General features: G+C 44.1%; 1 protein-coding gene across 1 annotated transcript; it reads right to left on the minus strand.

Annotated features, from left to right (window-relative positions):
- Window positions 1–1,154: 1,154 nt before the first annotated feature.
- Window positions 1,155–27,955, minus strand: lypd6 (LY6/PLAUR domain containing 6). Its single transcript, XM_056580128.1, has 5 exons — window positions 27,661–27,955; window positions 10,336–10,513; window positions 5,325–5,423; window positions 4,481–4,611; window positions 1,155–3,541 (listed from the first exon to the last, which is right to left on the minus strand). The coding sequence occupies exons 2-5, from the start codon at window positions 10,451–10,453 to the stop codon at window positions 3,365–3,367; spliced, it is 525 nt and encodes a 174-aa protein (XP_056436103.1). The 5' UTR covers window positions 10,454–10,513; window positions 27,661–27,955; the 3' UTR covers window positions 1,155–3,364.

Here is a 27,955-nt window from a genome sequence, read left to right on the forward strand (position 1 = left end):
GGCCTTTGCAACTCTAGAACTCCTGACCTCTCCTACTTTGAGGCTTTGCAGTGTTTTTAACTACAAACTCTGTGGGGACATATTGCCCAGGACAGTCCACTTCAACGGCTTCCACTTAACATACTGCACAGGTGCAACATTAACATTGACACACACAAACACAATAAAAACGACCAGTCCCGCCAAGTCTCGAAGAAAAATCATTTAAAATAAATGTAACCTTTACCTTAGTGTCCATACAACTCAATACACCATGATGCATTTGTTTTGGGTGTATTTCTTTTTACAGACTGATTCCAGACCCTTCTGTGTCGCTGGGGTATTCAGGAGGACCCTAAGCATGTGAAGGCTGCTCATTCTTCATGGCCCTGTCGTTACAAAATGAGCACTGTGACATTGTTGTCTCGGCTAATCCTACGGTGTGATGTGTTTTCTTGCTGGGGATAGACTATCATTATCCTGGATATTGTGACACGCACCGGTCTTATCCTGTTAAAGCTATGGACGCTTCTGGGGTGGGTAGAAGTAAAATGGCATCTACGTAAGTTGTTCCAGTAGGAAATGGTTTATTCATTGGAATGTGGATAAGAACATTAAAATACTGTGACTAAATACAGTACTTTGAATGTGTTTCTTCTAGCATGGAATAGTTAAATCAGTGCCTACTATAACCAAATCGTATTCATTTTTTTCCACGTGTGAGTTCAGCTCCATAAACATGGGTCTGCACACTCGGGGACACACACTAGACATCAGTCTGCGTCTCTATGGCTCCAGTCTCACAGGACGTTGTTCCTTCACTGAGGATCACCATAACAACTATTTTTCGTCCTTCATGATGGGGACATTGTGTGGGTGAACTTAGTATGGCAGACCACCACAGCACCTTTCACCCAAAATGTTTTATCTCAGTAACTGTGTTAAAGTGCGTGTGGAATTCAGACAGGGAGCTTATCTCCGGAGTCACCATGGCACTGATAACTATGAATACCCGAAAAGGTCAATATGGTAGAATAACATGGTGCACTCGCTGGCCTGTTGGGTGGAAACTCTGCTTGAAGCGGGGGGGAAAAAGCAACAAATGGAAATGGATAATCATGACGGAACAGTCATTTAAATAGCTCAAAAATTGCTTCTTTTTTTTTCTAGCTTTTATTTAAGCGTGGAATTTTATTAGCACATGTTTTGGGAAAGGGGGAAATAAGCATAAATAATAGGCATACACTGTGTTCCTGTTTTAACAGGTTTTTAAAGAATTTCAAGTTAAGATTTACATTATGTACATTGAAATGCGCTTATCGACCTACAAATCCACATTTACCTTGACACAAAAACTGGCATGCAATTGTCTTATTTTCAGTGAGATAACATAGAACTTCATGCACGTATTGTATAGGTGTGTGTGTGTGTGTGTGTGTGTGTGTGTGTGTGTGTGTGTGTGTGTGTGTGTGTGTGTGTGTGTGTGTGTGTGTGTGTGTGTGTGTGTGTGTGTGTGTGTGTGTGTGTGTGTGTGTGTAAAGTATGCTAGCATCAGGGAAGGCAACAGGTGAAAGATGTTTTGGCTATCAGTTTACACTTCAGTAGCCTCATGTTACTTTTATTTCAAACCAACTTTGCCTGAACAGATAAAAAAGGTGCAAAATATGCTAGCCCTTGAACTACTCTACAAAACAAATTCAAAACTGCTGAGGAGAGGAAGTTTGTAAACTGTTAAGAAAAACTAAAGAAGCTTTGGGTCTGGGTAATCCAACTAGTGAATCCCAATGTCTACCTCTTTACGGGGTTGCTTGTAAGAAACATGGCACGGTAAGGAGAAAACAGCCAGACAGACAAACGGTTGACGGACAGAGAGAAAAGCGAGAGTGAGAGGAAGTGACCTGCTCGCAGGCCGCCAGCCTAACAAACCAAGGCTTGAGAACAATAACACTGTGTTTGCAAACGCTGCGCTTTCCTCCCCCGGCTCGCTGATGCTGCCAAAGAACCAGTGACAGAGCCCACCAAAGACAACACATACATCACAAGAGCACGTTGGCACCGGAGCGTAAAACAATAGACCGCTGAAGGTGCTAAGAGTCTAACTACTGGTCTTTTGACCCTCATTACATAATGGAGGTTGTTACTCTTTTTTCCTTTGTGATAATATAGCAAAGGGATAAACAGTCAATCATTTTATATGGCATGGTGTAGGTGGAGGAACTACTCTATGGAACGTTTCGATGTAGTTTCTGTGGCTGGAAAAGTGTGGCCCTAAAATAGTTTGGCAACTTCCTTTTAAACTTTTCGGGGAGTTTTTCCCTACAAATATTAAAGTTCCAACACATCACAAAAAGGGGTGAATATTAAAGTCATGCTGCGTTTTCAAGGTTTAAGTATTTCAGGAAATAATTTCCAGGGAAAAAAAAAAAGTCTTTGATTTTAACGGACATAGTTTGTATTATGTACCACACTAAAATACAGATTAAGTATTTAGTTATATCTTAATTATTTTCTCAACTAAATTTATTGCAAAGGCTAGGACATGTTATTTCGAATAACCAGATAATTGTAAAAATATTAATTCAAAGTAAAAGTTTAACCTTTGACATATTTGTGTTATTTGTCTAATTGCATTACCTTGCCTTGACCTGCAGAAATATGTCATTATTCATGATTAATAGATGAGTTATCTAACTTGGAAATATGAAAATGATGTCTTGTGAAATAATGTGATTCATTTTGTCTCATGGAATTCCTTTCGGCATGACTCAGACAGTCGTGATGATATTCATAGTATAAGCTACCGATACATAAAAACAGATATACATACTTTAACAAAAAACCATGGCTGATATAAAAATAAATACTATGTATATTTACATACGTTTTCAACAGACATCGGGGATATCGACAACAGACGCACAAGTGTAACATCGACTCAACAACGTGTATACCAGACACAGATCCAGACCCTCACTAGGTCAATGTTTTTCTCTTCACTCTTCAGCTCAGAGAACTTCAAACTGACAAGTCTCAACTGGTTGTGTGCTAATTTCTTCAGGTCTACCGCTTCCCCTGTCAGTCACTGCCTGATGGCCTACAGTCCTGTTTCAATGGTTTGTCTTTTTTTTATAATCCTTCAAGTTCCATGGCGAATAATTCCAGCGCTTTTTAAGAGTGAGATCCTCGGTGCATGCTAACTGCCCAATCGACTTGAAAGCCTTCTCCAAATCCAAAGCTTGCCCCGTTTCTCGAGTTCTTTTGAGGCAAACAAACATATTCTTTTGAATTTTGTTTCTCATAAACCAGCCGGAAAAGCCATCAATTCACAGCCCTGTTACTCCGGCTTCTGATCTTCACATCCAGTATTACTCCAAACACCTTTCTTTCATTCAAGCCAATTAGAGAGGAGGAAGGCCAGTAGGGGTGGACAGAACGTCAGTGCATAGCTTCTAGAAAGTCCCGCCGAGCCACTGAGTGGGGAGGTGTACGAGAAGATGGCTTCTGTCTCGTTCCAAGGTAGGGGGATATTGCAGATGTTGCCCTCACAGCAGGCTGTGCACACCTGGACGACAATAAAGACACCAACACAACTGTCAGACACAATGAAGAGGTCCGGAATAACGCACTTTATCTTGTTTTGAGTATCATGACCGACTGCAACTCCTGATAAAACATGACACGGGGTGTTAAAAGGAATGAGCGTGGTTGCTTATTTTGGGCTTACATTTTGCCGTCTGGGATTACTGGGAGTCACTCTCCCAACAAAGTAACAGTAAGTATTTAAGTCTGAGTGTAGGTAGAGAATAGGGGTGAGTCAGTGATCAAGGCCCCTCCGCTCATCACAATAAACCTGGCTCCATAAGCTCCTGGTGACTTCCTGGTGTCAGTGGGGGCAAGCCGCACATGCAGTGAAGACACTAGATCTCTCAACGGGGGGATTACTGCGACGGTGGCCCAGGAGAAAGACCTATTAAAGCCTCAGCCCCTTCATGTTATCTCGAGCGAGTACTTTGGACCATCTCCGGATTACCTTAACAGCCCAGTTAAGTGGTGCTGAAGGAGACCCGGATGGATTTTCGGGGTTTTAAAAACAGCATAAACCGAAAGGTTTATGCTCTAAAGAAAGATGCATTGATTTTCATTCGATGTGGCATTTTTCAGTGTAGGGAAGGGCCCATAAGGCATAAACCCTTACATCTATTGACTTATATACTGTCAGTGTGTTCGTTGTACACCCATGGCTTGCCTTTATTTGAAAGGAAGGTGAACAAAGACATTGTGTTTATTGCTCAAATACAAAAGTTGTCTTATCTTATCATCTCGATATCTGAATATCTCCCTCATTTCTGGTTACCATGTTGAATGTCTGGTTAGATGTTTTGGTTTTATAACATAATAACACATTAAGTGGTTTATTTGGTCATTCGGAATTTATTTGCCTGCCAAGATGGGAAATTCTACAACAAATGTGTCTCTCCATTTCTCCCTCGCTCTCCCTCACCTTGTTTCCTTCATGGTCGGTACCCGTGCACCCCGTGGAGAGACAGTCCTCCAGGGCCACGCAGCGCTTGGTCACCGACACGCTGTCCCCCTCGATGTCCATCCTGTGGCGGGAGTAGCAGTACCGTGCCTCTGTCGAAAAAGAACAACGTCACCACATTCAGTTAGCCAGATCTACACTGCGCCGTGTACTATCAAAGATACGCTCATGAGATCGGCCATTGAATCTCAATTAACAACCAGGCAAAAACCTGAGGGACATGGCGTCGGGGGTGTATTACAGAGAGAACATTCCACAGGGTTTTCGGTCAAGCAAGCCCTCCATCTCACCCAGTGTTCTTTTTTCCTTTCTAAAACAAAGAATGTGTTCTTTTATGAGCACGGTCAAAGAATTACCTTTGTCGTTAAAAAAAGGACAACTATAAATCTGACAATCTACGGTCAAGGTAGTCTTGTCGGTGGTAGGTACGTTTTATCTTATGGCAACTATTTATGAGCTAAAGATGTCCAGAGTTGAATATATGTCTTATATTGCAGCGCCCCTGAGGTCACCAGAGAACAAACAAACCCATTGATTTACAACCTCTGTGGAGGGAGAGCAGCTAGGTTCATAAACTGATGCTGACGCTTTTAGGAGATGAGGAAGAAGGGAAATATGTATACACATTTAGGGAGGCAACTGATAATACGATTTTATTATTTTACTTAACATAAAACGTAACATAACTTTGGTTGTCAGTGACGCTCATGTGGGGAAAGGGGTTTGTGCGCGCGCATGTGCGCGCGCGTGCGCGTGCGCGTGCGTGTGTGTGTGTGTGTGCGTGCGTATGTGTGTGTGTGTTTACCTCGGGGACAGTACAGGTCTGGTGCCCAGCGGTTGCACTCGTAGTTGTCAGGTGCGTCTTCACAGGTAAAACACTTGAAGCCCCCGGGAAACGGAGTGGCTGTAACAGGAAGTGACATGAGAACAAAATGCTTAGAACCAAGTCATCTGGCGCTCTGCCCATCCAGGCAACAGAAGAAGAGTTTAGCAGACTGTGCTTTTTGAATAATGATCAAAATATTTATTTAAGTACAATCTCAAGACTCACAATCACTGTAAAAGAAATGCATAGCACTAAAAGTACGACATCTTTTAAGTTTGACTTTCATTCCAAAAAATAATGTGAGATGGGGTTTTCTGAGGGCCTCCTAGGAGGTTTCAAATACTACATCACCTGACTAATTCACAAATTCACATTACTGAGTCAGGCATTATGTCGAGACTGATGATCATCAGAGGGGTTTTCAAGTGCAAATACCCTTGAAAGGAAACTTATCTAATACCCTTTTCTAACTTCTGGCTAAAGTTTGGGCAGCCGAAACCAAACATGTTTTTGTTAATTGTTTGAATGTGTCTACAATAATAATATGCTATAATGGTCTTCAACTCTTGTATTCCAATGAACAAACAGAAGTCAGCATATTACACAAATAACTAGTCTTTAGACAAGTTATGGACAGTATTATTTTTAAATAGTATTCTTAAAATAAAGTTCTATGTTTAATTATAAATACATATTTATATAAGAAAACAATTTAATATCCTACCCTACCAAAAATGCTGATGCAGGCCATAATAATCTCACTGGCCAACAATTCAATCTGTGGCCAACCTCAAAGTCTTCTCATTATACACTTAACCCATCTAGCTGCAAAGTATACACCAGACTTGCTAAACACTTACACCACCACATAGTTTGCGGTTACCACTCATGTGCTAATTTAGCTGTAAATATAGCATGCGGCTTATGCAGCTCAACTGTATAGCATGAAGCTCATGTAGCCGTATAGCGTGCAGCTCATTAAGCCGTTTGCCAACGTGCAGCGGTTTCCCCCTACTTTACCCTCTGTGTCCCCCAGAGAGGAGGGAAATGTCCCTGGCGGCCATCTGTTGTGATCAAACGACCACACCGTTAGCCTTTCCAATGTCACACCATTACATTAATCTGATTCCCCCCTCCCCCCACGGGGCTCCACCGCCCCGACAGCTGCGGGTCTTTGGGTCGGGGGGGAAACTTCATTCAGCACCACAAAGCCTGACAGTCACCGTGGTCTATGTTGCCTTGCCCAGAGTCTGACCTCTCTCTCTCTCTCTCTCTCTCTCTCTCTCTCTCTCTCTCTCTCTCTCTCTCTCTCTCTCTCTCTCTCTCTCTCTCTCTCTCTCTCTCTCTCTCTCTCTCTCTCTCTCTCTCTCTCTCTCTCTCTCTCTAAGTTACACAAACAGTCGAGTTGATACAGGACTAACACAAACCCCCACGTGGCTGAGCGGCCTGCACAGACATGAACGGGGCTTTAGACACACACACGCAACATATAAGCACAACAACTATCGGCCTTGATGAAGTTGCAGCCACACACACACACACACACACACACACACACACACACACACACACACACACACACACACACACACACACACACACACACACACACACACACACACACACACACAGCTCAACTAGCCAATGTGCACATGCTAAAGCACACAAAAGAGGCAGATACAGACTAAATAAATTACCACAATGTCTACATAGTAACAACCGACACATCTACATCAAGAGAACAGGGGTGGCCTCAAGTCGCCATGGATACGTCCCAGAGGAGCCACGGAGGCCAAACATGACACCCAGAGCTGTGCATGTGTCTGATGAAAGATATTAAGTGATTTTCTAACTGGTTTATACAGGCAGCTTGTCGGGCTGACCCTCTGTCACGCCTGCGATCTATTGAGAGTTATGCTGTTCTTCAGTCACCTCTTCTGGTATAGCTTGCTCCTCTTAGAGGAGAAAAGAAACCTGAAGACAACTAAGGTCGTCATGAGTGCACCACAGATTGTATTTGACCTTCCAGACGTACCATTCCAATTTTAGAGTTGGAAGTTAATCATGTTTTCCTTTCATTACAAGCGACAGTAATATTGCCCCTAACGGAGGCACTTGGTGTCTGCAGGCAAAACGCATGGGCTACAATGTTGGTGCCAGATCTTATCCAGATTCCAAACGATAATAACACACATGACAAGGAAATAATGAGATTTTGACCCCAAACGACGAGACAATTATAATTGTTGTACGTCTTTCATGCTTGTTGTTGCACTGTCCAAAAATATCTGGAATCGCGCCACTCTTCTGGAACCCGATCTAATGTATTCCAATTGTCCAATTAGCAGTGTGTGTGTGTGTGTGTGTGTGTGTGTGTGTGTGTGTGTGTGTGTGTGTGTGTGTGTGTGTGTGTGTGTGTGTGTGTGTGTGTGTGTGTGTGTGTGTGTGTGTGTGTGTGTGTGTGTGTGCCCGCGTGTCTACGTATGTCTGAGGGGAACATTCTGTTCGGGTCTGAGCTGTAGGGACAGCCAAGGGACAACAATCAATTTGTCTCATTCAGCCTGAACTTTGCTGATCATCACATCACCACTTTATCTGGCTGGAGAAAATACACAAGCATTCACACACACACACACACACACACACACACACACACACACACACACACACACACACACACACACACACACACACACACACACACACACACACACAACACACACACACACACACACACCAAACAATCCGCCAGTGTTTTGCCCTTTTGTCTCGCCGGGACAGGGGGAAGAACATCTCCCTCATATAGGCGAATCAAAGCCAGAACATAAGCTCAGGGGGCTGTTCATAGAAGGTGTTTGTCTGGGGTCCTGCATTTCAGAGTCTGTTGTACGTCTGGGATAAGGCTGATGTGTAAACAAGACGAAACAAGGCGTGAAGGGGTGTCTTGGGGAGGGAAGGGGAGCGGGAGGCCAGAAGGTGAAGGAACAAGGAGAAGGTTATCTGTAATGAAGGGCTATGGATTTACATGTCCACATACCGCACTACAAAACCCAACCCCGAGCTGAACTTTAGGACAGCTGACTCTCTCACACACACACACACACACACACACACACACACACACACACACACACACACACACACACACACACACACACACACACACACACACACACACACACACACACACACACACACACACACACACACACACAATGTACTTGCGTTTATGAGGTGGATTAGCGTTTGTGTTTTTTGAGTGAGTGAGTGTGTGTTTGTGTTTGTGTGTGTGTGTGTGTGTGGGGGTGTGGGTGAGAGTGTGAGTGAGAGTGAGAGAGAGAGTGAGAGACAAAGGGTGTGTGTGTGTGTGTGTGTGTGTGTGTGTGTGTGTGTGTGTGTGTGTGTGTGTGTGTGTGTGTGTGTGTGTGTGTGTGTGTGTGTGTGTGTGTGTGTGTGTGCGCGTGCGTGTGCCTGCCAGCCTTGCTGCGTGCGTGCGTGCATGCGCGCATGTGCATGCATGGGTGCGTGTACAACAGTTGTGGCACCAGCTGTGATTCTGTCTGGCTGACTTTTTACTGTAGCCGCCAAAGTGGGGTTCGAAACTGGCCAGTCTATAAACACAGTCAAAGTTCAAGTGGCTTCATAAAGGTGCCCTTTAGGCGTTGGGGTGAAAGAGCGTCATAGACAGTGACAGTTGCTTCTCAACAGGGCCCTATTATCGGGGTCCTGTAATAACCAGCCTGCATAATGACAGCTTCGCCAGGAAGATGACCGTCTGGGATGAGCAGACGGGTTCAGGGTCTAACACCATGCCGGACCATAAATACATACGCGAGTTTAAGGGATTCTCCACCACAGCTCAGAGAGTTCTTGACTGGAACCGTCTCATCCCTGTCCAATTGGTTATCCGACACACTAGGGTGCATTGTGAAAATTATATTTTTCGTCAGAAAAACCACCACGTCTTAATCATTTGGACGTGGTGTGCAGAGGCTGAGAGTGTAAGAGATAGCGCTGTGGGAGTGTTCTGCAATGTTGTTGGACTGCTTGCTTGGCAGCCATGTGCTGCTTGTCCGAAAACCGTAAACTCCCGCCCAAACTGGGTCTGACGAATTTTATCAGACTTCTGATCTACAGCCTGATTCACATTGACATGCATTCCTGGTGTCAAGTTGCTATCTTCCATTTGATCCATGTCCTCCCATTTCATCGATTAATACTGTCCTCTTTGAAGTTTTGAAGTTGTTTTTGTCATAATATTATAACATTTACTAACACCTGAAGGAAACCACCTAGGTATGAGATATGGTCTAGACCCAGACTCTGGTGACACACCCTAGCCCTTCGTTAAAGCCTCTGTCTGGTTCCTTTCACACAAAGACTAATTAAAAGGTGCTTGTGTTTCCGAAGGTATCATTTGGACTCTTCGACGAGTGCACATCTGTGAAAGTGTTGTTTATTCGTCCATTGTTGAGCAACCTGAATGTTTATAGTTTGTTTAATCTTCTTACGCACCAGAACTATGCTGAGCCAGAACTGATCCATATCGGCTGCCGCAGGTGTTCTCTCTCCATCATAAAGGCATCCCAAAATCTTTCATGTAGGAATTGTACCAAACATCCATTTTTTTCCATCTGCTGCAATTTACGGTAATCACACGTGTTGTTCCTCAAAAGCATTGTTTAAACAAATAAGTCACAGATTCAGTATTTCAAATTTGTCAGTATTCCATGTTAAGACAACGACAAAGCTGGAAAGTGGGAAGAATTTGTTCATGCAAGCCACGTTTGCATACTCACGGCCAGGAAACAGGCCAAGTAGTTAAAAATGTGGTATATATTTGTCTTGGCATGACCAAAAGCATATTTAGCCAAATGTACCTGAACCCAAATATATGAACATCTAGATCAACCACAGAAGCACACCAAAGCACTCCTCCACTTCCAATGGACAATCTGCTGTCACTCCAGACCATTAATTGAACACTCACTGGAGGGATGAAGGTACACGATATCTTGCTCGGTGAAGTCCCTCGATTGGCCGGTTCCCAGCAGACTGGAGAGGACGGTTAGTAGTAGGACCCGGGCCACCGCAGGCCAGGGCTCCATCGCCGGACCCCTGTGGCTTCACACATGCAGATTTCTGACAGGGCTGGTGGAGGCAGACTCCTGCAAGACAGACAGATAGACAAGACAGATAGAGAGGGAGAGAGAGGGGGTCAATTTAGCCAATATATCTTATCATGTATTGGGCACATGAAGTTAAAATATGAACGATCAGTGTTTGGATAAAATATATAAGTTAACACCGCGAGGTGCAAAACATAAATGTCTTGTCTCTCTAAATATTTAAGCACTTCAATAAGAGAGGCTCCGAGATTAGAAGAAGAATAGAAGAAAGAGTTCTATTGAACAATTAGCAATTTCCTTTCTGTGGCAGAGGGACAGTGTGACATCAAAAGTGTCTACTGGTCCAGAAAAAGGACTGATTGTCGTTACCCAAATTATCCCTGTGGTCAAGCGCTTCCCCCAATTAAATAAATGACGCGGGCTTGACGTCCCTTAGCTGGCTTTAATGCGTCATTCACACTTTCTCCTCTCAAGTCTTACCCCAGCTCGGGTATGGTGAAAACTGTATGCAATGTAGAAGATCAGTAAATGCGATCCAACACAGAGGGAGAATAAGGTTGAACATTCAAGCCCAAAATATATATTTTTCAACATTTCGTTTTGACTTCTAATTTGATTAACTCTCGATACAATGTTTTAAATAAAGCTACTGTACTTTATATTAATCAATGCATAAAGACCAATAGATTGATGTGTATAAACAACAAATAGAATAAAAAATAAATGTATATAATATAATTCATAGATAAAAATGATTGGTTTGCAAAGGGAAAACCTTGCGGTTATGATACTACACAAGATATAATATTGTTTTTTGCATTTTTCTATGATATCTTCCTAAAGTTCAATGTAATCAACAAAACTTTTGAATTCACCGGAAAGCTACATTTGCTTTGTCTCCTTTCCAACATAGTCCAGAAGATTAGGTTCAAGGCCGTACAAAAGCTCTGCTTCTCTCATGAAGCGGGACTAACAAAAGGGAATACACATTAAGTAACCATGGTTCCTACAGACAAAACATAAGGGCTATTGACTCTGGAAGTAGGAACACAACAGGACCAACATCTTGCGCAATTCCCACAATTCCCAAGATACTCTAGGAACAACGAGACCCTCCCACGCCAGTTAAAAGAACGTCCCTAGAAGGAGGTCTACCTCTCTCCATACTTGTTTTACACCAGAAGACGGAGAAATGGTGTGACGGATGAGACTCCCTTTTCGGGCAGCTAGCCATCCCCGGGCACAAAACAAAACCAAATAAAAAAGATCCTGTTTTTCGGGGGGCAATACCCAAACCCCAACCCCCTCATTCACCCCTGCCACCCATTCCCCCCCCCCCCCCACTCCGTACACCCCTGCCACCCATTCCCCTAAACTAAAGCATGGACAGACCTCTGAGTGGGAGCGCTGTCGTCCATCACCCGCTTGGGTAAAGTAAGGCCAAGCCTGGCTGAGAACATTGGGTTGCTCCGTCAGCGGGCTCTGACGGGGACACACAGGAGAGCCTGTCTCGGGGGCCACAAGGGATGGCGGTGACAGTTTTGGAGAAAAATGAGAGACGTTTTGCATTTGTCACACGCGCTCGACTCCGGGCTATGGTGCGGTGCGGTCGGACGTGGCGGGGTCTAGAGAAGTGCCGTGCCGAGATTTTTGGGCCCGGTGGAAAAAGAAGTAAATTTCAAGAAAAGTACAAAAATGTAGAAATAAAAAACGTCTCTCACACACAGAGGCATGTAAACATTCCAGCACAGTTCACGCTTACTTCAGTTTCTGTTGATTTAAACATGACACCCACACGTTTGAGTCGGGCAGATAGTTGCTGGGATTAAAGGTATATTTTCCTTCCACTGTTTGATGGATAATTGAAGGATCAACTGTCATGTCCCAGAAGACCCACTGAAGCAGTTGAATTGATGACTGGGAAATTCCTCCATTTTATAAATAGAAAGGAAATATGTAGTTCAAATACATACTTTCCACTTAGGTTTGAATCAGCTGCAAGATGTAATGAATGCTTGAAAGGCCAAGAATGTTTTTAAGGATTAATGTGTGTGTGTGTGTGTGTGTGTGTGTGTGTGTGTGTGTGTGTGTGTGTGTGTGTGTGTGTGTGTGTGTGTGTGTGTGTGTGTGTGTGGGTGTGGGTGTGTGGGTGTGTGGGTGTGTCTTATACATTCCCACTCACTGAAGCTTGAGGCAACTGCTGTCAGGAAGCATTGCTGTACATTTACAATGGCCAGTTCTCACGTGTTGTTATGGTTCTTCTGTTGGTAGCAAACAGTGTATTCATGCTTTTTGCAGACCCTAGGCTTAAGGGCGTCACAGGGCTAAACCTGATGCTGAAGAAATGCTCTTTATTGCTGGTTGTGGCGGCTGCAGTAACACACACCACATAGCTATCTCCACATTCAAAAACGATAACATGTTCACATTTGACACTAAAACGATAAACTTCCTTCCTTTACTCCACTTTCACCTGCTGCTACGACCAACATCTCCTCTGATAGGTAGAGCCAACGTAAAGGCCGTTTCAGGATAGCCATTTCGCCACATCGCGGTTAGAGGAGATGGAGATAAATACAGACGGGACGTAAAGCGCTTCTGTGCCATTCAGCGCGTCATGGCTACAACTCAGGTTGTAGCCACCGAACACAATGTAAGGAAATCCGACACCTACAGTACATCCGTTTTTGTTTGTTTTTCTTTTTCCATTTTTCTTCTTTGCAACGCAAAACCGATGAGCCATAAGAAACCGCATATCGGCGGCCAGCAGAGTCACGGCCTCTTGTAACACGCTACCTTTTGACCCGGCGCACAATGTGGTTGGGCCACTCCGCCGCCATGCAGGCCTGCATTGGGTTTCGTCAGCAGAGATGCTTATCAGCGCTGAAGGTCTCGAACGCGGTCGAACAGTGTAAGAGTGAGAGCAGAGTGGGGGCGGGTGGGGTCCTATCAACGAGGGAGATACCCGAACCATTCGCCGTTTACCTTCTACTATCACCCAATGGGCTGGACAACTGAACCATGTTAAAAAAATGAATATATATATAAACATATAAAATCATACACTCATTCTCTGTTGGTTTCATCAGAAGAAAGAGAGAGGGAGAACATTTGGTTGCTGGGTAGGGAATTCCACTGAATTGTTAGTGTACAGTACAGTAATTAGCCTCCGTTTGTAAGTGTTGTCATTAATGTAACTATGGACTTGAGGGGACTTCCTTTGGGCCTTGATTATCTCATAAACACCATGAGTATGAGGACAATGTATCACCGTACCTATAGAGATAAAACATCACAACATTCAACATGGTTTATAAACCTTAATGGAGGAAGGAAGGAAAATCTAGGAAGGATATTGTCATGTTTTGATTCAAAATGGCACAATATTTAAACTTTGAAATAATCTCTGATGTATCCTTTGGCAATATCTCAAAAATATCTAACTTGCTCAACATTATGTCGAGCATTAGCAGTCAGCTTGCATGTTCTGTTCTGTTTGTCTGAGGCGCCAAGTCTTAACCATTGTCTATCTGTGTATCCCTTGTGATTCTTGTCTCCTCACTGAGTCAAGTCAGGTCAGGCCGAGTCGGAATGGATCCAAAGGGATCTCTCACAATCAAGAGTCTCAAAGTAGTTGATTTTATTTGACAACAGGACAGCTTAATGACAGTCCATCACACCGAAGACAGACAGTTCTTTACACGTCTGTAGGCTTTATGAAATAAGAAACTTAATTAAAAAAACATCTGAAGGCTGGCTAGGTGTGCAATGGGAAGACAGAAAAACATTAAAATAACAAATTGAACAGTTGGACGCTTTATTTACATATGACTGATGGTAGACCTTACTGTAAGTAAACATGCATTTATATCTTGTCAAATTCAGAGACAGCTCATGTTGTTCAAACTTTAGTTCGAACTTCAGTTCAACAGCTCATGTTTGACTAAAGTATGAGCAACCTCATACATATCTACCTCAAGCTATTTTGCAATTCTGGGAATGTTTACCATTATTACGTTTAGGAACCATTATAAACTTCTTGCGTTAAGAAATCTTATGTTTTAGGAGTAAAGACATAAATCATTGTGCTGATGGTAGAATGTCAAAACAGAACGGGGAAAAAAAACGGTTTAATTAAAACTAATCATTTCCAAAGGAATGCCATTAGGGAAACTGTCCACTGTAAAAAAAAGTTACAATAGATAAAAGGAAATGGATAAAAGGCACCGTTGCCCTGAGCTAGATTCTCTTTAATCATTCTATAGAATTCAGTCTATGGGGCTTAACAGCACGGTACATCCTGAATGCCCAATATAGGCTACACACAAGCAGCTTTCAATAGAGCGTATGGGAATATCAACAGCGGAGATAGCCGTCTCACCTCCACCACAGCCCTTTCTACAACCCGGTAGGAGGGGGGAAAGAATAGCTTTTTAAAAGAGCAGAAAAGCAGGAGACACAAACAGTCTTCCCATTGACAGGGACACACGGTTCCGGTTACAGTGCCGCAGGTGTCCCAACGGCTAGGCTGCGGAGACAGCGGAGGAAGAACTTTGACTGTCACGCCGAACCAGGAGAACTCGCTGTGCTGCTGCGTTTACTATGCACGCCGTCGAGCGAGAACGTCTACGAGACCTCAAAGTTGCTGACTCGAGCGAGAGACAAGAAAAGGCTGGCAGCCGAGACTGTAAATAAACACAGACGTCAAAGTCTCTATCGTATTACCTGGAACGGCTTTATACCGGCGAAGGTGGAAAGGTGCCAAACAGTGCCAAACACGAGACTTCACGTGGTGACTTTGCTTTTCCCCCCTGAGGTATTCTTTTGAGAATATGCTTCAGCTAGTTTCAGCACTTTATCTATCCTGGAAGCAAACTTGGGAAGAGTTGGAGCTGTTGAAATTAATGTTGTAACCCTGAATTTTGTGTTGGCAAAAAAATGGAACCTCTTCTTTCATCTCAAAAGTCCTTAGGCATGATCATTTAAATCGTGTTATGCAGAGTAACATTATGCATATAACTCGACAAGCTATTATGCAATAAAAAAGTGAATGCGGTTATTTAAAATTAAAAATAAACATAAAGGATCACAACTACAACTGTAGCCCTTCTCTGAAATGTGTGGCCGGAGGCCCCATGTGTCATCACTGCCTCATTATTCACCAGCTCCCCATGGAAGTGACACAGCAGCGGCCTACTTGGTTAGCTCCTTTGCAGTCGCTACAATAGTCGAACAAGAAGGGATTGATGGACTTCTGGCACTGGTGAAAGAAAACCGCTCAATCAACGACAGCAAACTACAAAAGTGCCCGAGACAACACATCTAAACACAATCTTTAGACAGCGTTGTAAACAGAACATTGATGGACTAGCGTTGGGTATGTACACAGGACTCTTTGGCTGAGGCCAGTGTACTTGTGTCTGAGCTGAAACCCTCGTGTCAGGCTTGATGTTGGTGTTAGGAAGCTGTTGTACTTAAGTAGAAACATCCGTAAGTAGGGTGATGGAAGGGTTTAAGGATAAAGGCACTAATTTCTGCTGAATAAACTATTTCTGTTTATATTTTGTTTATAAGACAAATACTATAATAGTATATGATGAAGAACATATGCAAAGCAATGTTTTTGTGTTTCGTTTAGTTGGTAATGTTATCAAATTGTACAAGCAGTTGATATACGAAATTGACAAAGGGGCTTTTTTGTGGAGGTAAAGAAGGTGCATTGTGAAATGAATCGCATCACCTACAACATGTTACCTCCTTGTAGCTAGACAAAGAGGCACAACAACAGAACCTTACACAGTGCTTCTTTCATGATAATCAAATAAGATCAATGTGTTTATGTATGCCATGTATAGATATACAATATAGATATACATGTAAAAAAAAAGCCTATGTGTGTGTATAGTGTGTGAGGATGTGTACATGTGTGTGTGTGTGTGTGTGTGTGTGTGTGTGTGTGTGTGTGTGTGTGTGTGTGTGTGTGTGTGTGTGTGTACATCATGGGTTTGTTTATTTGATTGTTGCCATGTGTGTGTGCAAACTAGAACTAGCAACGGTGTGTGTGTGAGAGGCCGGGGGAGATGGTGTGTCAAACTGGAATCCTAATGAAGATTAAAATGCCCTGGCTCCCCATTCATTAGTGAGGTCTCGGTGGACAGGTACACTGGCCTGTGGAAGTGAAAGTGGAAGATGGACCAAATTGAAAGTCATTTATCATCCACTGAGTCCTGGCAAATTTGGTACCGATCGAAAGTGACTTTTATTGACATTCACGCTCTCTGCTTTCCTAGGTTACTGTAAAATATAATTTCCAATAATTTTTTTTTTTGCCAGTGACAATCACAGACATAATATATTTTAAGCAATAACGCATGACGGCAAACATTTATTGTATTCTAATACCCAACCTTTATTCATCATCCTTTCCATGGAAAATAACAGTTTTGCACTCTTGTTTTATTTGTTTTGGTTTTGTGTGTTTTGGTTGACAAAAGGTGTGTTTTCCTCAGGTGACCTGGAACAGGGAAGAGGAGACACCCAGGAGGGGCGTCCAGGAGGCCTGGGAGGTGAGGGCGACGGTGGGTGTACGGGTGCTGTGCGGGTGTTTGAGTCCCTCTCCGAGCGGCTGCCAGCTGGGTGGAAAGTGATCTGCTGCAGGGGCCGGCAACACGATACTCGGGGCTGCGCAGCAACCTGTGTATAATGCTGGCCCCGCCCACTAGGTGAGGACGGGGGGGAGGGGGTGGGTAGTGTAGAGGCAAAATCGACCGTCTTCTCGTCTTGTGACTCTTTAAGAACAGGTCAGACGAGATTCAGGGGAGAGGGGCGGGGAGGGCCGGGAGGGATGGAGAGGTAGAGCACTCTCCCTTTCTCTTTCTATCTTGCTCTCCTTCATTCACTCTCTCGCTTCCTCTCTCTCTATTTTACTCTCAACTGTTTCCTCTCTCTCTCTCTCTCTCTCTCTCTCTCTCTGTCGCGCTCTCTTTCTCGCCTAACAACAAGGGGCCTCTTCCTTGAATATAAGACTGTTTCCTCCTGTAAGATTACTCGGCTGAAGCGACCCGCGTCTTCTGTATAGCAGCTCATCAACTCCTTACAGTAGAAGGCAGACCTATTGGTCCTGAACAAATCCAATTAGCGTGGTTTCAGGAACCAAATACATTCCATAGTGAGAGACCCTAAAGCTGATTATGCAGGATGGACGACCACAGCCGGGGAAACCCTCCTTTGAGAACGGAGAGCAGCGGAACGCTATAGGACAATGCGTGTAACTCTCGCTAAACCGTAGCCGCCTGTCACATGAATGTACGGCTACCCGTGTGCCCGTGTGGCTTTGCTCTGGTATTTCCACAAAGCTAAGAGAATCAGTGCAGATCTGAATCAGCGGCAGGCTAATTGAAAGGCCTACATGCTAACGCTGGCTAAGCCAAGCTTTTGAAGTGCTCTAAATCAACTGTATAATTGTTGTAATCCTCATCCAGACCCCTTGGCGCATGGGAAGATCCGGGTGGATTAACCGAGCACATAGATCCTATTGGAGGGAGAAGAGAGATAGTAGTATATAATAAAAAATGCTGGTGTGTTTGATAATGTTTGCCATTTCGGAATCATTTGTTTTTCTTTTTACTTCATTGGACTCAGGAACAAGCTACATCAGGTGATAGATAGAGCAGGCCTCTTCAACTGGCGGCCTGTGGTCCAAGACCGGTCTACGGATAGTTTTGTTTCTGCCACACAGATGATTTATGAGAACATAAACAATCTGAACCTATTTTCCCTTGAGAAAAGCAGTTTCTGAGACTCTGCATGCGCAACGTCTGTCTCTGCTGTGGAAGAAGCTTTTTCTGGCCCCCCTTCATTTAAAATTCAATAATATGGCCCTCATAAAACAGTAGTTTTATGTAGTAGTATCTCATAAACACCATGAGATACTACGTAGTAGTAATTGCCCTGAAATAGAGGTTCAAAAGCCACCACTAAAACAATCATATGGTCCAGAAAGCATATGAAGGCTTTCAGTCAACCTCCAGCCCGGCATTACAATCCAATTTCAAAGATATTCATGTTCTTTAATAATGCCCTAGTTTTCTTAGTAAATTCGTTATTATTTAACTAATTTCTACTTCCTATGATTTCTGACCTTTTCCCCTAAGAAAAATATAAGTATCTTAATCATGATAATATTATCACAGAGCATGTATTTAATTTCTCATTGAATTAGGATTTCACTTAATCCAAATATGAACACAGTTTTAATTACTAATCTTCTTTAAGTGTGGGGACTGTGCATTTCCCACTGTGCCTTAGTCGGCTCAGGCAGACTAAAAGGCACAGTGGGAAGTGTGAGGGCTCGAGAGACCAACTGTCTTCCTGTGTGTCTTCTGTGTGTCTTCTGTGTATACAAAAAAACTATATTAATATTATGTATGAAGAAATCAATATAACTATTACAATTATATATAAATAATTACAATACAATAAAATATATAATAATGTAAGATTACTGTCCACACAAAATGTATGTAAATAAATCTTCCAAATATGATTCTATTGACAACTATAAATCTCTAAAGACATGCAACCAATCCCTGCCTCAGCGATTACAAATCAGTAGAGTGAGCATCCATCACCACTACATTAAAATGAGCGAATACTCTCAAACATTGCCGAGACATGCAAGAGCTGCAAGCCAGAACGTCATCGGAGGTCAGCAACCTCGCCACAACCTCCGCATTCCTGCATGATCCCGGCAAGAAGCTCCATTCCTTCTATTTCATCTCCAAAAGCATATTTCCTTCAGAGCGTAACCACATGGGGACGATCCATGGGACTGTTCCAGTTGCTGGTGGACACTTTTTAAAGGGGACACACGTGTTGTACTGTGAGGCGTTCAACAGCAACACAAGCAATCACAGAGAGCTCTAAAGCCAGCGTCAGATCACGGACCGCTGCTCCGTTGGGCAGCCCAGCGGCTCCCCCTCTCAACTCTGGACCTTCACTGAAGTCCTACGCTGGGGCCGGCTGCTGTGAGGGGGCTCCCTGATGTGAATCAGGATGTGTGTGTGTGTGTGTGTGTGTGTGTGTGTGTGTGTGTGTGTGTGTGTGTGTGTGTGTGTATGTGTGTGTGTGTGTGTGTGTGTGTGTGTGTGTGTGTGTGTGTGTGTGTGTGTGTGTGTGTGTGTGTGTGTGTGTGTGTGTGGGGGGGGAGTGTTGGTGGGCTATGAGGAGATCAGAGCCCCGGATAATGCCTCCCTGTGACAGCTGCAGGGGTGGGGTCCACGTCCCCCATTGAACATGGTGGTAACTCCAACAACCCACCACCTCTGGCACCGTCAAAATAAGGGCGTGCATGGCTGCACATCGCCAGGCTTTACGGTGGCCAGGCGGGATCTTAGGGGGGGCAGCACGTCTGCTGTTGGCCTGACCTCTTATTTTGAAGGCGACAAAGGCTTTTGCCTGGATGAGTGGGCGGTCGAAGCATCCTCACAGGCACACACACACACACACACACACACACGCACACACACACACCCACACGCACGGTTGGGTGACTTAAAAGGAATCTAATTAGGTGTGTTTGCTTTGGTGGACACGGTTAAAAGGGAAAGATGAATACAGTTAATAGGCATAGAGACAATGCTATAGAGACTGGAATGGAGAAACACTCCATTCCAAAATACATGAAGTAAAATAGCACTCTTTGGAAACTGAACACGTATACAGTATTAATCTGTCCTGACAAAATGTCTAAGAAAAATAATATACATCCACATCCTTATGCTTTTTTAACATGGATGATAGCTGTTCTATAAGGATAGTTATACGGCAACATTGAACCGATCCAAGAAAGAGGAGATTTCCATGAAATAATCCTTTCTTTTAATTAAGTATGCGGCGGTCCCCTCCTAACCCCTGGCGTGTGTGAGGAGGCTGCTGTACTCACCGAGACCGTCCTCTGCTCCAAGGCTTAACCCCACAGAACTCATTTCCCTGGTGTAACACAAGAGCTCTGGAACCCAGGCTTCATTTAACCCTTTCTTCTCAATACCAAAGTCCACAATAAAATGAAATGGTACAATTAGACATGCTGTGTGAAGCTGAAAGTGTTTGGTTCTGCCCAAGTCACGTTTCAGAGTCAACAGAGTAGTGAGGGGGAGAAGAGACGAACTGTATCATTTGGAGCTGCATTGGCTGATATGCAGTAAGGAAATAAACCCATGGAAAGCATGAATTACTCTAGGCTAGATCAACACGGTAAAATAATCTATAATAGAATGTATAATAATACATTAGTATAATAATGCATCTTGAAAGAGTCCAAAGCAAAAGCAGTGGATTAAGAAATGGGACAGGAAATGAATCCAAAGCAGATTTCCAGAGCCAAATTCTACATCACCCCCCACACGCTATTGTTGCATATTTTCTTCCTCTACTACAACTGCTACTACACTACGACTTCCCCGAAACATGAATTATTCATGAAGCCAGCCAGCCAATCAGGGACGCGTAGTAAAAGTGCTGCACTTCAAAGCGGATCAAACGGGGAAGTCTCGAGAGGTCTGAAGAGCAGAACCCTAGGCCGGGTCTTTGTGCCCTCGTCCGCGCTCACAGGGCTCACAGGGCTCACAGGGCAGAGGAGGGCAAGGCCCCCGCCTGCATGCTGAACCACAGCAGCAGCAGGTCACAGACCCAAGCCTCCATGTTGGATCCAGGTTCAACGTGAAACGATCGGCTCACTTGCAGGAACGGATTTGGAAATCGTTTAACAGGACGTAGGTGTAATAGTATCTTTTATTGGTCATGCCAGTGAGAAACCTTTTATTACTGTGTATTTTTCATTATTGATTTGCCCTGAATGGAAAATTTTGAATAATGAAGAGAATAAGTACATAGAGAATGGTTAGCCAACTGGGTTTGTCCTTCTTATATATTGCAAAGTATATCTAAAAGAAAAATGCTGATATTTGAGTCTGTATTAATACGATATAATTTTAAAAAGAAACGCATTCTGTTTAACTGAAAATAAACATATTTTCTTTTGCTTCCTTTTCATCTATTAAAAAATCTCTTTGCTTTGATCTTCATTTGTAGATCAACAAAATATAAATCGCAAACACAAAATTGCCCCACTTCGGAAGTCTCTGTGTCTGTCACAAACTAATATATTGGTAAATCAAAGACATGAAGCAAAATGGGAACACGGCGATGAGAGAATCAACAGATTATACCAATAACCCATTTCACCCTCTCACCCCAGGTTGCAGGACAGAATATGGGAGCAGAAGGCTCACCACAGGCTTAAGGGCTGACACACACAGAGAAGCAAAATGTCACGCAGTTTAATCCAGACTCAGAAATTAACCTTTCTCATGAAGGGGCAAATATATTAACACATAGGACTTTATATGCTCAACGGAAATGAATAAAAAAAATGGTAGTAATTGATAAACGAAACATCTTGAACCCAAAGAGCAACATCTTCTTCACAAATACGTTTACGATACTTAAATGAACTAATTAAATGAACTAATTATGATATCATGGCTGTTTTGGCAGTTGGACCATTGAGACATTAAACCTGAGTACGTATATATAAACAATATGTCAATAATACAAATAATGGATTGAGATTTATGTTACAAATGTTAAATTGTATTTTGGGTTGATTAGACGAATCACTTTTTATTTCTCGTTTAATTTCAACAGCATTCCTTTTTTCATCCTGAAGCTTTATTTGGGAACATAATTGAGTTGCATGGTCACTTAACAACACCCACACCTTATCCAATAAATACAACCATTCATTCCTTATGCATCCTTCTAACATCTAGGAGCCAGTATTCCTCCCTAACAAACTCAATGCCTCGAAAGCTTTGCTGGAGAGGGAGGGGCGTGCGACCATGAGCTCGGCGCTGTCTCCACACAGCTCCTGGCAGCTCAGTGCTGTCTCTCCAGTATGGAACCATCAGAGCAGTGACCGCACGTAAATATCCTGCTGGAGCAAGCCATGCGTCTAAAGCTTAAACTAACTTCCCTGAATTATTCACCCCCTAGCATTTGGAGTATGTGTGTTATCCCAAGGGGGGGGGGGGATTGCGTGTTGTAGAGGGAATCCTACGATCCATTTGTAACGTTTCGATGAACCACCGTCCTCATATTCAGGGGCATGCCCTGAAGTGACATTACATTAGAACGCACAACGAGAGAGAGAGAGAGAGAGAGAGAGAGAGAGAGAGAGAGAGAGAGAGAGAGAGATTGCCATCGTTCCGATTAGATGCATGTATGATCTGACAAAGGCCCCTAGGGTGGAGGGGAGGTGGTTGTGGTGGGGGTGGGGGTGAAGGGGTTATAATAACTATGGCATGGATACAGCGGCAATCTGGGTCTGACGCTTTCATCCGCCTCACCGAACCTTGTTGTTTGCCTGTGTGGGATGCAGAGCACACTGCCAACTGATTTTGATATTGTATTTTATGACATACTCCATGGTTTTCCTTTTCACTTATTGTTTATATGAGAGAATATTACAAAGTTATCAAATGCTGTGAAGCTCGGCGATATTGGTCTCTTTCTTTATTCTCCATTCCCGTTATTTGTTGCTAAAAATTGTGTCTGCTTTTGTGCGTTTGTTTGTATTTAATATGTGTGTATTATAATATTGCTCTGTGGTAATGTTTTTTGCCTTCAGTTCAATTCTTGAATGAATGATTTTTTAACGTTATTTTTATAAAAGTCGCTATTTTTATATTCAGATTATAAAATCATTTCATGGTCTGCTGGTCTGATAATATCCAACATCAATAACTCATTAATTGACAGACTAATTTAACATTCAAAACATACCCGACAGGGTTTTATCAAACACATCAGTTCCAACCGGATATTAAATAAGGCAGCAGGCCCTTTTCATTTCGCCCTGCACTAGGAAATTAGACTAGGGCCTCCCCAGATCACCTTCGGTTCCTGATCTGTTCAAACTGGTTTAGGCTGGTAATTTCTTTCGAATCCCATTTGAGCTCGACCACCATGACTGACCCCTGGTTCTGAGCGCAGGGCCATCTTTAACAGCTCTGTGATGACAAGGACCTCAGCAGTGATTTGTGGGTGAGGTCCCTCAAGGAGCAGCTGTGTGGCCGATCACAGAGCCCTGTAAGCAAAGTCAAATATGGTATAGCAAACTGAAAAGAAAAAAAGAGCTATTCTGTTTCAAAGTGAAAGAAATAATGACAAAAAAAAGAATGTCTGATGTGCAATTTGGAAAACCGGAGTGGAGAATCTGATCAGATCTCTTTACTCATCAGGTTTCAGATAACCAGGGGTCTGTTAAAGTGAAACTGTGTGTGTGTGTGTGTGTGTGTGTGTGTGTGTGTGTGTGTGTGTGTGTGTGTGTGTGTGTGTGTGTGTGTGTGTGTGTGTGTGTGTGTGTGTGTGTGTGTGTGTGTGTGTGTGTGTGTGTGTGCGCGTGCGTGCCAGGAAGCGATACGGATTATAAACACAGACCTCCTGGTTATAAAGTCTGCCACCCGTATGCTTCACTACCTTCCATTCGGCCAGCCCTCTGCAGTTGTGCCCCCCCACTTCAGATAAGTCACATTCTTCATCGAACGACCCCCTTTTTTTAACCCAAGGACGGTACACCAGATGGAGAATGCCCGTCTGACATTGATCCAGCTCAGACTACAGAGGACCCTAACGGAGCTCATTTGTCACTCAAGTGCAGCATGTAGAATGTACGGGATAAGGACGGACACTTGTGTGTGGGCCCCTCTGACAGGACATCTATCAAACTTAGCAGGGGGGCACCGCAAGCTGGCTGAGAGAGAAAGAGAGAGAGAGAGAGAGAGAGAGAGAGAGAGAGAGAGAAAAACAGTTGAGAGTAAAGTAGAGGGGAAGCAAGAGAGTAGAGAGAGGAAGCGAGAGAGATGGTGTGAATAAAAGGGGGAAGATAGAGAGAGAGGAAACGAGAGACTGTGATTGAATGAAAAAGAGCGGAGAGACTTATAAAGCAAGAGAAAGAAAGAGAGCTTAGAGGGATTCAATTTGACATCCCCCATCCCTGACTCCTGCAACCCTACAGGATATGGGCCCGTATGCCTGCATGCTCCCATCGCACCCAGCCATTCATCTCCTCCTCTGTTAGGCTTTCATCGACGTCAGTTGAGTCAAGAGGAAAAAAAAATAACCCAGTGATATTGAATTAGCTTATGTTTGAATCTTACATCGTGTTGTTAGCTTAGTCCCAATTTAACCCATCATTTAAAATGAAATACCATCCTGTGATACAGCAAACCCTCAGCATTTATATCCATCCCAGATTGCAAAACAACACCTGTGTGTCTGATCAGGGCATTGTCCATCTCCAGTTCCCATCGTGGGACGAAGCTGCTGGGAAAGGGGTTCTGGACGGGGAAGGGGTGGGTAGGGGTGGGTGGGCTCCCTGCAGGTGTCTCCCCCTGTGGGTGCTCTGCGTGTCACGACGGGTCAAAGCCATGAGGCAGACGGGGATGTGGCGCTGCTTCCCTTCACAGAGCCACATAATGGGCTGTGTCTAGAGCTAATGGGAGTTGAGGGAGAAGTGGGGAATGGCGGAGTGGTCCTTTCCCCCCCCCCCCTTCTGCCTCGGCTGCGCAGGTGACAGCCCATTCCTCAGTTTGGGTACAGCGGCAGACGCTATTGTTAATCACCCCACAGGGGGAGTGTGTGTGTGTGTGTGTGTGTGTGTGTGTGTGTGTGTGTGTGTGTGTGTGTGTGTGTGTGTGTGTGTGTGTGTGTGTGTGTGTGTGTGTGGTGGGGGGGGTGATGGTCTATCCATCAAGCACAGCGCAGTAATGCCATGTTGCTGCTCATTTAGGATGCGTGTGTGTTTGTTGTCGTGTAAAGGCCCTCTGCATTGCCAAGCAAGTGTAGAAGATTCAGGGAAAGCCAATCCATCATTACAAAAGATCACTAAGAGCCAATATCTGGGAGGAATCAACATGTGAATCGACTTGCATCCATCCCAAAAGCTAATTTCCATTCCATGATTTTCTTGTCCCAGTTGACGATCATCGGTTGACAGGGACCGTAGCTTGATGAACAGGCCAGCGGGGGCTCCCCAACTCCATGCTGGGGAGGGGAACCGGAACAAGCTCTGACTCATCCACCACAACAGAAGAGACCCCTGGTGACGCCCCCAGCCTGATTTGATCGATTTATTTTGTGATACAGTATTATCATTATTATCATTTTCCCGACCGAAGTGTAGGAGGACATGAGGAAGCCACGTAGCGTGGCCCCCAAGCGTTTATTGCATAGTTTCCCGGCTCCCTCCGACTCTATTCTCCTTTCTTACAACCTTCCCTGCACTCATTTTTCATCCTCCATTGTTATGCTGATGGCGGGACCCGGGGAGACACAAAGGCCAAGGCGCTAACTGATTATCAATATTAGCCAGGCTACAGATGGGCTTCACAGCGAATTAAAGCCACGTATTCTTCATGGGCGCTGATCAACGGGGAGAGGATCAGAAGTGAGGTCAGAGCTGCTGCTGCTACTGCTGCTGTAGAGTAGGGGGTAGGTTGGGGGGGGGGGGGGGGGGGCGGGGGTGTATTTCTTTCCAGCCATGGCACTACCAGGGACAAGGGGGAGCTTATTTTTCCATGTGTGTGTCTTCGATTTATCATGCATACATGCACACACCAGACGCACGCACACACTCACACAGACACACACACACACACACACACATATATATACAAAGGGAGCCTAAATGCCATGGGGTCTGCGCCATCCTGTTGTTTCTAGGTTATGCTTGGAAAACAGTCAGGGGTGGGGGGAGGGGGGCGGGGGAGTGAGTGAGAGTGAAAGTGAGAGTGAGGGAGAGAGATTGCCAGCAGGAGAAGTCGGAACCTGTTAAAAAACAGCTCAGGTGCTCATTCTGCCTGTTCACCAGTTGATCTGAACCCAAACGAAGAGAGACACACACACACACACACTACTCTAGACAGAAACACTGGTCCCAGATCTGCTCTCACAAACACAAACACACGCCCACACACACCGCATGCATGCAGCAACCTTTCTGACATTCTGCGGACCACTCCCCAAAGCAAATGCACCCAAATCCACACATACAACCCCCCACCCCCACCCACACCCCCACCTCACCCTTTGTGGCGGTAGGAGTGTTTTCCTCTTCTACATCTACTGGTACTCCCATCCCATCTCCAAAGAAAAAAACAATAAACACAAAAATGCATGCACCTGCTGTCGCTCTCTGAAATGCCGTCTGGCTACAGATGTGTGTGTGTGTGTGGGTTGTGTGTGTGTGTAGGGGGGGGGGGGGGTTGTGTGTCTGTATATTTACTGGGAGGAACGAATGATGCACCTGCTACTCAAGACTCAGACCTTGTAAAGGAAACACAAACCAAACAATGTTCTCCCCTTCTTTTGGGGGGTGGGGTGGGAGGGGGGTGTCTCGGTGGCCTGTAACACTGGCCAAATGTGTGAAATTGAACCTGCATGCACGGCATTCTGATGGATGTACTTAGCAGCTTGGCAAAGACCCTGCCACGGATCCAGATGTGAAACCAACTCGACTTGTCTGCTCGCATTCCATTCCAATTCCTTTTTATCTCCATCCGGTTTTCTTTTTTTGTATATATTTCAATTATTTGTTTTTGTGATTAAGATATTATGCAGAAGTCAAAAGATAATGGTGAGAAATATTTTTTTGCTAGAAACCCCCCATCATCTCATTTACAGATGAATAACAAAAACATGCACTGTGCAGATGTTGTTTATTAGTATCTTATTATGATCCATGATATTCGTTTTATAGAAAATATATTTCACTCTACATAGAAGCTATTTTGGACCCCTTTGCCAGCAATATGAGAAATGTTATGTTATTAATTCTTACGCTGACAAAGAGGTCAAAGTGGGTCATTAACAGTAGGCCTAATTTTTTTTTCAGAAATACAAAAAGAAAAAGGTGCACACCTCGAATGGTATCGAATGGCGCATCGCATCTCAAATGTTCCTGGAGGTGCCTTCAACAGCTTAAACACACAGTGAAGACAAATATTTCTCATACATATATTTCTGCAAAGCGTTATATGCGATTGTACCACCTCATCACAGACATTCGTTCGGTCGCCTATTGATCCATGTCCGCGTTCAAGCAGTCGTTGAATAAATGCACTTACTTGACACGGATTATTTCTGCTGTCCAACTTCCTAGGGTCCCAAGTGTTCAGAATAGTCCATAGGTCTTAAACAAACACCGACACCGTTTGTTTGTGTTGAGGGTTTATGATCTAGTCGGTGAAGAGGTGTTAACACTCTTGTAACGATCTTGAAAATGGAACACATGAGTTGACGGCTGTTCAGGATGAATTGCCACTCCGGTCCTATCGGAGGTCGGAGGGGGCGTGTTCTTCCACTGGGACCGTCCCAATAGGCTGCACCGAGCGCACCTCAGTGTTTGGCACAGCAGAAGCT

This window comes from Gadus chalcogrammus, chromosome 20 (assembly GCF_026213295.1).
Source record: "Gadus chalcogrammus isolate NIFS_2021 chromosome 20, NIFS_Gcha_1.0, whole genome shotgun sequence".
Lineage (NCBI taxonomy): Eukaryota > Metazoa > Chordata > Actinopteri > Gadiformes > Gadidae > Gadus > Gadus chalcogrammus.

Coding starts and splice junctions, on each gene's coding strand:
- lypd6 (XM_056580128.1), bottom strand. CDS start 10,453: ATGGAGCCCTGGCCTGCGGTGGCCCGGGTCCTACTACTAACCGTCCTC. Junction 5,424..10,335: donor CGTGTACCTTCATCCCTCCA/GTGAGTGTTCAA, acceptor TTCCTGTTACAG/CCACTCCGTTTCCCGGGGGC. Junction 3,542..4,480: donor CCGACCATGAAGGAAACAAG/GTGAGGGAGAGC, acceptor ATTGTCGTCCAG/GTGTGCACAGCCTGCTGTGA.